Consider the following 12,012-nt stretch of genomic DNA (forward strand, 5'->3'; position numbering starts at 1 on the left):
ACACTGGTATGGCAGTCAAAGCAGTGTGACTCAAGCCTTATGAGGACCAGACAGTGCCGTGCAGGGACCTCATTGCAGTATACTGCAGATAAGGCATGTCTCTGTCACACACGTGTCATGAGTACAGAGCCTCGCACTAAAGATGATGGGGGTGGGCTCCCCAGGCTCCTCCGCACAGCCACTCCAGACAGGACAATGAAGCCAGCCTCGGGGACAGTCACTTCAGAAGGTTACTTATTTGAAGGAGAAGAAGGAGCTGGGGCAAGACTGGGACAGGGATCAGGGGACAGGCAAGACAGTGCCAGAGCAGCAGGGGATGACTGTGACTGAGACTTTGGGGTTCTCATTCTGTTCCCTTCTCAGCCCAGTCCCCTCTTTGCCTTCCCACAGGAGACCCTGTCACTCCTCGTCTTCACAGACACGATCCCTTCTCACAGGGAACATCCTCCTCGATAGTTTACACAGAACCCTCCTGCAACAGGACAAGGATGTCCACAACAGGCCGGCACAGCAGGACAGAGAGCCCAGACCTGAGCCAGTGACCCAGCAAACCCCTGATCAAATGTACAAGGCGGGGAGGGCCAGCTAGGGATGCTGAGCCAGCTCTAATTGTTTCCTGCAAATAGAGGTTCAACCTGTTCTCTGTGGAGCCTCAGGCCAATCTCACTGAGTCCCAAGGCTGCCTCACCTCTATCCCTGCTCCAGAGGGCCATGCAAAGGGACACTAGGAGTGTTTGTTCCATCTTACCAGGAGAGCCTGCTCAGAGAATTTCTGCAGGGTTCAGAGACCTATAGCTGACGGTTATCAAGACACCAGGTACAGCGGGCCTTGGGCCTCAGCCCTCAGCTCTCCAGTTCATCCCTCTCATAGCCATGGGAAGGTTTGCACAACCACCAATGCTATAATTCCTGCAACAGAACCAGAGCCAGAGAGGATCTGAGAAAGAGGAGCATTTGATGTAGAGAAGACTCTAGACTGCAAACCTGATGTGATGATGCCTCCAGTTCCCAAATGTCTAACAGAGTAGCTCCTGTACACATCAAGTGGACTCTGGGGGACCCATGACTAGTGGTGAAAGTAAAGACTATTGTGATTCACGGTAGCCAGGTGGTGCCATGACTTGGCATGCCTCGTGCTCTCTGCTGTACTTAGTCACTGGATGGACAGTCGCCTGCACAGCTCACTGTGCTCCATACATAAGTAATCATTGGGTACCAATGAGAATAAGTACATAACCCCGTCTCACAGATATAAAACAAGACACCCAGAGAATGAAGAAGAAAAGCCTGAGAGGGAAGGGAACTGCCCCATTCAATGTCAGGATTCCAGTCTGCCGACTAATGTCAATGGGCAATGGGCAATTCTGACAGCCAGAGTCCAGTAGAGCAGAGCCACCCCTTAACCCCGTAGACCCACTGAGCATTTGCTTAAAGGGACAGTAGGAGTTCGGTGAATTGCTCCTGAGAACAATGGCTCAGATTTCAGCCCAACCCCCCCACACACACACACACAACGACCCCAGCAGGAGAGGTGTGTAATATTGGTCAAGCCCTCTTACATGCAAATAAAGATTCTCAGCCCAAACCAATGAGAGATAACTGCTACCGAAATCTGAATGACCCCCCAAAACTATATATATGTATGGTATCCAGGGAAGTAAAGCACGTGAAAGATCTACTCCATGGTCTGAGCCTTTTGTTCTAGAGCTGTATCACTTGGGAAGAGGTCTGCTCTCCCGAAACACAGCCTGTAGCTGCACCACACTCCTCACGGGCTAGTCGGCCTGTCGGCCTAGCCCAACCCGACTCAGTACAGGGCAGTGCAGAGAAACAGAGCTTCTTGAAAAGCTCGATTCTATGCACAAGGACTCCCCCAACCAAGCGGGGCCAGAGAGCTCCGTGGGAAATTGCTGGCAATAAGACCCGCAGACTAGGGGGCTGGAGAGATGGTTCAGTGATTAAGAGTGATTGCTATACAATCACGAGGACCTGAGTTCTGATCCCGGTGTCCATGTAACAAGGTAGGCGTAGGTTCATCCCGTGTGTAACCATAGATTTGAGGAGTGGAGACAGGAGCACGGCTAGAGCTTGCTGGCTAAAAGTCCATCTGAAACATGAGCCAGGCTACCAGATTCAGGTAGAGACCCTAAGGTGGAAAGTGCTAGCAGACCCCTGACAGCTTGCCACGCCCTCCATGTGTATGTGTGCATCCATGTGTGTGGGCCTGCACACAAATTCTTCCAACTGGGTCTCCTACATGTCTATTCAAATCTAGCACCAACTATATTCCTTAGTCCTATGTTTCTCCAGTTGGGGATTTAAGTCATTAAGGCATTCTGCATATGAATATGAATATGAATATGAATACCATATGTCTTGTGATACTTCACCTTGGTCCTTTATTTCAACTTTCTGATGCCATGCCTGACAGATTCACCCTTCCCAAGGATCCTGGAGTGAGAAACACAGCCTATGCAATCACCTGAGGCCTTTCCTTTGGTTCAGAACAGGGCTATTCACTCCCTGCCAGCCTCACAATTCAGAGACCAACAGAGAAGCCCTGCAAAGCCATCGCTAGTATCAGGTTCTTACACAAATGATTGGACCTCTACAGTTGGGTTCCTTATCTATCCAATGGGACAGGTAACTCTATCTGCCTTGTGGAAATGTTCTTATGATTCATGGGAGCCAGGGTTGTAGGATGTGAGCACCTCATTCTGGAATTGATAATTGATGGTCGTAGGTATTTTTCCTTTCAGCTCCAGGTTTAGGAACATATTGTGGAAAGAGATTCAGAGAGAAAACATCCATTTGAGGAGAAAAGTGGCTCTCTTGTGACTGGAATGCATACAGAGGTATAGTTTCCCCTGTGCTTCTGTTGTCAATTTCTTCACTGATGTCAGAACCAGCGTTTCTAGGCGCCCAACACTGGACCATGAAGCATGGACTGAGCAACTACTGGGTTCTCAGGCTCTCAGGTGTGAGACAGCTGTTTCACTATCTCAGTGTAAGCTCAGACATGTGCAGCCCACACGATAATAACATTTAGTTCTTCACCTCAGATAAACCCAGGGTTTGGCCACAGTCTCCCACAACCTGCCATCAGCTCAATCCCACATACTGTTCTTGGTACTCTGTAGCACAAGATGGCACCATTTTAGATGATCCTGTGAGTGCCATAGCAAACTTACCTCAACAACCTCTGCCTCCCCTGCATAGAGGAACTTCCTGCCTGGGTTTTAGCTTGGTTTTTTTTTCTCTCTCTCTTCCTCTTCCTCTCTCTCTGTCTCTCTGTCTCTCTCTGTCTCTGTCTCTGTCTCTGTCTCTGTCTCTCTCTCTCTCTCTCTCTCTCTCTTTCCTCTCCATACTTGAATTATAACTTCATCTAAGGACAGGAGTGTCAGGCGGAGCACATGGGTAGGGAGTTTGTCTCTCCCTCCCACAAGGGCCCTTCCAGATAGCATAGTCCTAAACGGAGGACTGCAAGTAACCACTTTCCTATCACAAAATAGGCCCTCTGTTCTTCCAAAAGGCCTTATCCAGAAATGTTCTTGGGACTTTTCAAAAAGAAATACAAAACCACACAATCTCTTGCAGTTTAGTTGGGTGGTATCAGCTGACCTTGAACATACTTTCTCCTATCACACCATTCTCCCTCCCAGTTGTTCTCACGGAGGGACCTTAGAGAACAAACCTTCAAAAACTTCAGACCCCACCATGCAGTGCTTCCTTAGAGAACAAACCCTCAAAAACTTCAGACCCCACCATGCAGTGCTTCCTCCCTTCCCTTGGGTGTTGATAAAGCTTTCGCCTGAAGGTTAACTTGACTCAATACTTCTCTCTCGAGCCTCCTTCTCCTCTCAAACCCAAAAACCCAACAAAGAGAACGCACCTAGTGAGTGAGGTACCACAGGTGGAACAAGGCTGAGACCCTGCACAACTCCCAGTCTCCTGGACTCTCCCCACGAGAGAAGATGAACTGGGGACAGGCCCTTGCAGATGTACAGTCTGGGGCCCCTCATGTCACATTCTCTGCCTCTTAGCCATCAAGAAGTGAAATCAGTCTCTGCCATACTTCCCTCTTGACAATCAGAATATTCTGCCTAAGCACATGGGGCCATGCACACATATATACATATACACATAAGGTGTGTGTGCCTGTGTCTACCTGCATATGGAGGGCAGCAGTTGATATCAGGTATCTTCAAGCTCTCTCTTCCTTACTTTTTGAAACAAGATCTCGCACTGAGCCAGGCTCTCATTGGTTTGGTTAAGCTGTCTATAGAGCAAGTTCGAAGAATTTCCTTCTCCGGAGCTCAGGGACAATAAATCCATATCACAACACTTGCTTTGAGCTGTGCAAAGGACTGAATTCATGTCTTTGCACTTGCATGGCACACAAGTACTTTATAGATGGAATCATATCCCCAACCTTTTCCTGGTTCTTTTCAATACTTCTGCTGGCTGTCAAACTCCACATAATGAATCTGCACATGCACATCCAGCTATTAAAAAGTATTGGGAAGTATTTTCTAACTTCTGATATAGAATGATAGAAATATTAGTCTGGTTTAATATTTCTGTCTACTTAACTTTTATGTACTTCTATTAACTTATCTTTTTCCTGATGTTTTTGTGGCATCTATGTTTAAGTTGGTGTTTAATAAAGCTCAGTGTCTTAGTCAGGGTTTCTATTCCTGCACAAAGCATCATGACCAAGAAGCAAGTTGGGGAGAAAAGGGTTTATTCAGCTTATACTTCCACATTGCCGTTTATCACCAAAGGAAGTCAGGACAGGAACTCACACAGGGTAAGCAGGAGTGGATGCAGAAGCCATGGAGGAATGTTGCTTACTGGCTTGCTTCCTCTGGCTTGTTCAGCTTGCTTTCTTATAGAACCCAGGACTACCAGCCCAGGGATGGCACCACTCACAATGGGCTAGGCCCTTCCACCTTGATTACTAATTGAGAAAGTGCCTTATAGCTGGACCTCATGGAGGCATTTCCTCAAGGGAGGCTCCTTTCTCTGTTATAACTCCAGCTTGTGTCAAGTTGATACACAAAACCAGCCAGTACAGTCAGCATAAAGGATTTTGATCTTACCAGATTAATAAACATTTCTTTTCCCTGAACGCTTATCTTATAAGCTTTACATTTTAATTAATCACTTATTTCACAGTGACCCTCACATCTGCCTCTGAGTGCTTTTTTTTTTTAACTGCTGTAAGAGGCAGCAGCTGGAACTTGGCATAAGGACAATGCCCAGCAGGGGCACCCTCCAACATGTTCCAAGTTACAGGTATGTCTCATAAGAAGTGGTTGACAAAGGCTAGAATCCATGATCTAGCCTCCATCAAAGGATGCTTCTTCAATGAATCTAGCTCCTTTGTGGGTGACCTGGCAGCACCTCTAATCACACACTGCTGCTCTGGGGCCTAGGAAAGTAGATCTGCCCATCTCCAGCCACTCAGGGGCAGCTGTACCTCTTAAGTGCTTAGGTGAGAGGGGGTTTCTGGGTCAGACTACAACACCTCCACATGGAAAACCTCCCGTGGCCCATTCTATGTTTTCTAAGGAACCATGGTTATTTGCAGAGTCCTTATGCCAAACACTGGCACAAGCATCTCTGAAAGCAGATGTTCACAATTTCCCAAACTTTAACATGCCAGACACTTCCATGTGTATCAACAAGACCAGGATCCTCCCTCAATGAGCTGATGATTGCGTTTTTTGAAGATTCCTACAACATGATCACCAACAGTAGGGAATGCTTACAGCAAAACATCTTAGGAAGAGAGATGACTTCCAGCTGAGGGTAGATGTAGAACCTAGTGACTGTTCACCCTCTGCCCATCAGCCCAGCACCTCTCTGAAGCAGGACTCACAGGTGAGTATGGCCAATGGAGGAACCACGTGCACACAGTAGGATGATCACACTGCAGGATGATGACTGAGGAATTCTGGTATAGAAGGCACACCCTCCTTTAAGAACCCAAGGCAAACACAGCCACGGCACATCATGATCTCTCTCTCTCTTTAAAAAGACGTGTGTGTGTGTGTGTGTGTGTGTGTGTGTGTGTGTGTGTGTGTGTGCGCGCGCGCGCGCGCGCGCGCGCATGTTTGAAAAAGCCCAAGCAGGCAGCAGAGAGCATCAGATTCCCTGGAGCTGGGATGACAGGCCCATTGTGAGCCACTATGTGGGTGACAGGAACCAAGTGCAAAAAAGGAAGTGCTCTTAAAAGATCAGTCATATTGCCAGCCCCTGTGCGTGATCGTACACCCTGCCTACCCGAGAGCTGACTTCCCCTGCCCCTACCTAATCATATCTTTGTGAACCACAGAACAAAGACCACACAGCCACATTAATGTAGTCACTCCTGAGAATCATAGGCAATAAGACAGGACACAGAGCAAGTGTGGATAATACTTTACTAGAAAGCAAACAAGGCCGGGCCATCCTACTCTGGAGACCCAGCCTGCACACCAGGGAGTATGGATCTTTGGGCTTTCTTTGGGCTAAGCTGCTCAAAGTGCAATGAAAGATTGTCTGGTTAGAAACATGACAGAAAGAAACATAGGAAGAAAAGGACTTTGCTGAGGGCAAAGGGGCTGACATTTGGAGGCTCGAGTGAAAGGGGAGTCAAGGAGTTCTTGTAGAGGGAAAGTTCATGGAGAGACAGAGGAAAAATAATGGGAAGATTGATGAAGAGAAGTTACTGGAAGCAAGCTATGGCCCAGTCAGTGTCCAGGGTGATAGGATCACTGACAGATCCTCCCTACCAGCACTGACCCTCCATGCAGGGGCCTACTTGTTGCCCCACGTGGCCTGTTTTAAGTACACAGGACTTGGAAGGAAGCGGCTGGTCTTCATGTAGGCAGAGATCTTCTTCAGGCCCTGCAGGTGAGAAGGAGAAACCAGGACCTCAGCTCTGTAAACCCACTCTGGGAACATCCGAGAGACTTTAAAATCCAGAGGGAGAAAACCCATCCGACGACCCTGCAAAATCAGCCCCACCATCCCACCACTCAGCAGGGATGCTGAAGTACCAGAGGTTAAGAAACTCCTTCAATCTCCCATGGCTGAGAGGGTCAGCCCAATACTGTAGCTGCCACTCTGCTCTCTGGGCACTCCCTCGTGCCTCCCAAAGGGGGCACTGTCACTCCTGGCTGCAAGGACATGCCTGTGATTAAAAGAAGCAAGGATCCAGAAAACCCAAAGGGTTGAGAACTGGCTTGTGTGGCTTGGAAGAGAATCCAGGTGCCACCCAGTGACTCAGCAAACCCCAAGTGTACACAGAGAAGGCTGAAGAGATGGCAAAGCGAGAGTGGCCAGCTCCAGCTGTTCATCGGAAGCTAACACTTACCTACTTGAGCCCTGAGCACAATCGCACAGAGTCCCTACCAACCTCATCTCTAGCAGTGAAGTGTGATACAGGACATCTCATCAGAGAGTGCACAGGTCATGTCTAAAGATCAATAGAGAGCCAGAGCTACCAGCCCCCGACAAGCCACATCCATCCGCATTCAGAACAAGGGCCTCTGCACTCCACAAACACTCCCCTCCTCAGCTATGCCATCTCTGGCACCCTCACAAGGCCACTCCATGTGGGCCACAACCACAGTGATGAGAACTAACTAAAAAAGACATGCATCTCTTCTTGGCAAGTGGAAAAGGAGACATGTTCCTAGGCTGAGATCTGTTGCTATGGCAATGCCTCGAACATACAAATAGGAAAAAAGTACATCTTGTTGGTGTCAAACCAGAGAGTTCAGTGTGGCTCACGGTTAACCATGAGATGACGGCCAGGCAGCCATTACTATCCCAGGCTTCTCACAGTCTGTTGTGGCTCCTGCTACCAGCTGGCTTCACTCAGTCCTAGGAGGGAGGAACATTTTTATATGTCCTGCTGGGCTGGATACAGAGGGAACTTCCAAAGCATCTCAGTAAGGATAAAGTATGACCTCACTTCATAGAGGGACACAACGAGAGATGGAGGAAGAGAGGGAGGAAGAAGCACACCCACTGGAAGAACTCAAGATGACGTCTTCCACCGGAAGTCCTGAGTCTTGTCACAGGACTTCACAAGTCAGCAACACGACTGACACCACCAATCAAATATTACCATTAAGCATGTCTTGGTCCTGTACATCAGTCTGCCTTTCTCTCAGCAAACACATTCTTCACATGTTCTGCATACCACAGGTCCTGGGCCGGAAACCCAAGCTGTTCAAAGGCCTGACTTACTTTTTGGCACAAATAAGGAAGAGACACTGAATGTTGCCCTTTAGAAGCTAAAGGCAGTCGGGAGCCCAGAACAGCCTCTACTGGTGCTAGGATGTGGAGCAAGCAGCTTACCCTCCACAGTCTCAGGTTCCTTATCTGTCCAGTGTGACAGCTAGTTCTATTCAGGTGGCCTGTGTGCTGCAAAGATAAATTGCCTCCGCAGATCTAGGAGGCTGAGCACGGGTCCTGGCAGAAAGCTAGTGCTCAATAGATCCTTGTTGTTCTTCTTTTAACCCTCAGGATTGGAGGAGCAATCTGGAAAGGGGAGAGGGAAGGATACCCAGGAAGAAACAGGATCAGGGCATCACCTCGAAGCGGGCCACGAAGTCCATCAGGGTTGGGAAGGCGTCCAGGCACGTGGGTTCAAACATTCGGTGCTGATCAAGGACATCGTAGACGAGGAAGTCTGCAAAGGTGATCTGCAGGAAGTGAGGGTCAGTGAGGTGGGATCTAGAAGCCTGGGAAGAGTGGCAAGTCCTTCTCTCCACCCACTGCTCTCTTTACCTTATTCCCTGCAAACCATGGCTGCTTCCCCAGGAACTCGGAGTAGAGCTTCAGCTGGTCTGGGAGGCCCTTCAAGAACTCTGGCTTCCGTTTCTCCTGAATCAGAAAAACAGCTGTCATAACCCTCATACAGGCCCCCTTGGAGAAAGCGTGGCTTCGCTCAGCTGAGCAAAGAAATGGGCACCTTCCTAATTCTGGGCATGCACCATTTAATGCTTCACCATTTTAATAATCAGACTCATGTTTGGTAGCAGGCTTCGTCTCTCAGAATGTTAGATGGAAATGCCGCTCTGTCCCCTGAATCTGTCATGACTGATGTCTAGTTGAGCACTGCCTTCTGGGGTAGCTGGTAGGTTCTGGACAGAGCAGTCCAGTGAGTGGAAGAAGGAAAACCAAGTATTTAACAATCTCAAGAGAAGAGACAAAGTGATTTCAAAGCGGGATTTCAAAGCACAAGAATAGAATCGAGTAAGGTGAGCACAGTTGAACAGCATAGGGTATTTAAAGAGATGGTGCTTCTCTAGCTGACTGTGACCTCCAGTGAGAGGCCCCGAGTTTTGCTACTACTAAGAGCTCAGCTCTAAGAAATCTTGGGTAAATTTCTAAATACCCATGACCTTTTCCCCTCTGGCTTTCTTCTGTGAACCCCAGGGATAAGGTGGTACATGGCAGTGGTCAAGGTCAAAGTTGAGAAGAACTGAACATATGAATTTGCTATGTAGGAAATAACTTTGAAAACATTGGTATCACATGACAATATCTCAAAACTTCTTGGAATTGGCCTGTTGCACTTGTTAACAGAATGGGGGAAGGAGAGGAGCAGAACTGTTGGCTGGGTAGGAGAGCTTGATAAATCAGTATGGGTGGGTTCAGATTCCAAAGAGGACAAGTGTGGAAATGAACACAGGCTCTTCCTTGACCCCTCCTGCAAACCCTGTCCATACCGCACAGTGGGGACTCACAAAGTCAGGGCTGTAGCAGAGCGTGCCCATCTGAATGCGGCTGTCCATAACCTGCTTCTCCAAAATGTCCACACGAATCCTCTCCTCCTCTGTCTCTCCACCTGCAGCACACAGCACAGACTCACCCTCAGCACCCCACCCCCCGCCAAGACCAGTGTAGGTAGCCACCATCCCCCACTCTGCAGGCAGCCCCACTCACACAGGTTGTGCTTGCGGCCAAGGTAGCGCAGGATGGCATTGCTCTGGGTGACCTTGTGTGGCCCGTCAATTAAGTAGGGCAGCTGGATAGACAAGCAGGGACAAGTCAGATGGGATAAGGGGTCCCTCCGTCCCTATTCCTGCCATGGGAAGCTCTCCATGAGCACAGTTTGCACTGAACGGGAGAGCTGGGACACACCCCACCACAGAAACCCTGGTTTCCATCATCAGGTAAGCAGAAACATGGATCCCTAACTCCCTCAGCCAGGCCAGGAGATGAGGTGAGATCACCATGTCTTCCCCAAACCTTCCCTTCCCCTCCACCTACATTGGGAAAGTCCAGGCCCAGCTTGAATTTGTCATTCAGCCACTGGCTTCGGTCATAGTCAGGAGCTGTGATGGACAAGAGGATGTGAAAAGGAATCACCATGTCAAAGCCTCCTTCCCCAGAACCCCCTTACCCTCCCAAGTAGTTAAGGGCAGGACCCCCTTGTACAGGGAATATGCAGTCTGACCCGGTAAGTCTTTCAAACCAAAGCTGCACACTTGAATAGCACAGCTATGTAGCAAGTAAAAACCCATCCGAGCCCAGGAGCTATTGAATGGCTATAGGCCTTTCACGACTAAGGCTTACAAAAGCACTAGGCCTACAGTGCCTATAGTGGGCAAACCTCACCCAGTTACCTTCAGAATAGGGCCAGCGTGCCACAACCACGATTCTATATTGAAAACCAAAGCTGCACCCTCAAGGAAGTTTCCAGAAGGGATAAGCTCTGGGTTCATCTGAAGGAGATCCACAGAGCTAAGAAACAGAGATCTGGGTAGAAGCTGCTGGACACCCTTGGACAGAAAGTTGGGGAGGAATGTGACCAGAAGAATGTCATTACCGTCCCCCATGGCGTATCTCTTCTCTTCATAGCCTGTTTCAGTGTATTCCAGGAGCAGGCGGATGGCGTGACCCAGCTGCGAGAGATAGTGGGTAACAAAAGTCAGTTAGTGAGATCCTTAACTACCTCGAGGGAAGCCTTTCCACCTTTCACTAAAAAGAGAGGAAGAGAAGTGGGGCGAGGGAGAAAGGCAAAGAGAGAGTTAGGACTGGGGAGGGTCGCTCTGACAGAGACAGGTAGGGGGCTCAAGGAAAACCTGACGGGAATCTTCCTCCTGGATCCAAGCCTGTAGTCCCTCTTCGTGTTCTGACCCTGGGCCCTTCCCTCCTAGCAACCCAGACTTTCACTCACTCCACGGATATCCCAATAACCCAGAGTCACGGGCATGATTTCTATTCCAGCCTCGAAGACAGTGCAGTCAGGCCTCTGTGGAGAAAGACTCTGCTTCGAGATAGCAATGCTCAGCTGATGAGTCGGACTGAGAGCAGGTCCGGAGCTGCTCTGCCCCGCCCCCAAAGGAACCATAAAGCACAACCCACAGGGACTGTAGCCAATCTAGGCCCAGGAGCTATCATCTGAAGGCGGGTCTGAGCTTTCAGATACCAAAGGCAGATTGATTGGCAGGCCTGCTTCCATCTGCCCCCTGCTGGAGCCTCAGGAAGTTGGCACTATCCCTGGAGACAGGCCACATAGGACCTCTTCTGCCCATCTCCTTTCCCAGTAGAGCCGGTTTCCACACTTAAACTCTGAGAATCTGTCATTCAGGGAGGCTCAGATCTCAACATATGGATAAAAAGGCATTGCCTCAACCTAAGAGTCTGTTCTTGTACTCATCCTGGGAGAAAAGACTCTGCCGATCTGACAAACTCCAGACTTCATTGTCCATACAACCTGGAGGTACAGGAACAGAGAAATGGGAACGACCCAGGACAGGGCCAAACAGAAGAGCAAGCACTCTCCGTGTTTCTCTTGGGGGACCTGGGGCTGTCTCTGTTCCTTTCTTATTGCTGTGACAAACACCATGATCAAGGCAGCTTACAGAAGCAAGCATTTAATGAGGGTTTACAGTTTTGGAGGGTGACACCATGACCATCGTGGTGAGGAGCACAGCAGCAGGGGAGCAGGCAGGCATGGTGCTGGAGCAATAGATCTACAAGCAGGAGGCAGAGAGACAGAGG

The 12,012-nt window shown here is 49.1% G+C and overlaps 1 protein-coding gene across 1 annotated transcript; it reads right to left on the reverse strand.

The window, feature by feature from the left end:
• Positions 1 to 6,414: 6,414 nt before the first annotated feature.
• LOC116093609 (glutathione S-transferase Mu 6) lies at positions 6,415 to 11,348 on the reverse strand. Its single transcript, XM_031375157.1, has 8 exons — positions 11,186 to 11,348; positions 10,835 to 10,910; positions 10,276 to 10,340; positions 9,949 to 10,030; positions 9,750 to 9,850; positions 8,788 to 8,883; positions 8,592 to 8,702; positions 6,415 to 6,894 (listed from the first exon to the last, which is right to left on the reverse strand). The coding sequence occupies exons 1-8, from the start codon at positions 11,219 to 11,221 to the stop codon at positions 6,805 to 6,807; spliced, it is 657 nt and encodes a 218-aa protein (XP_031231017.1). The 5' UTR covers positions 11,222 to 11,348; the 3' UTR covers positions 6,415 to 6,804.
• Between the last annotated feature and the right edge of the window lie 664 nt (positions 11,349 to 12,012).

The sequence above is a fragment of the Mastomys coucha genome, unplaced genomic scaffold, assembly GCF_008632895.1.
Source record: "Mastomys coucha isolate ucsf_1 unplaced genomic scaffold, UCSF_Mcou_1 pScaffold16, whole genome shotgun sequence".
Taxonomy (NCBI): Eukaryota; Metazoa; Chordata; class Mammalia; order Rodentia; family Muridae; genus Mastomys; species Mastomys coucha.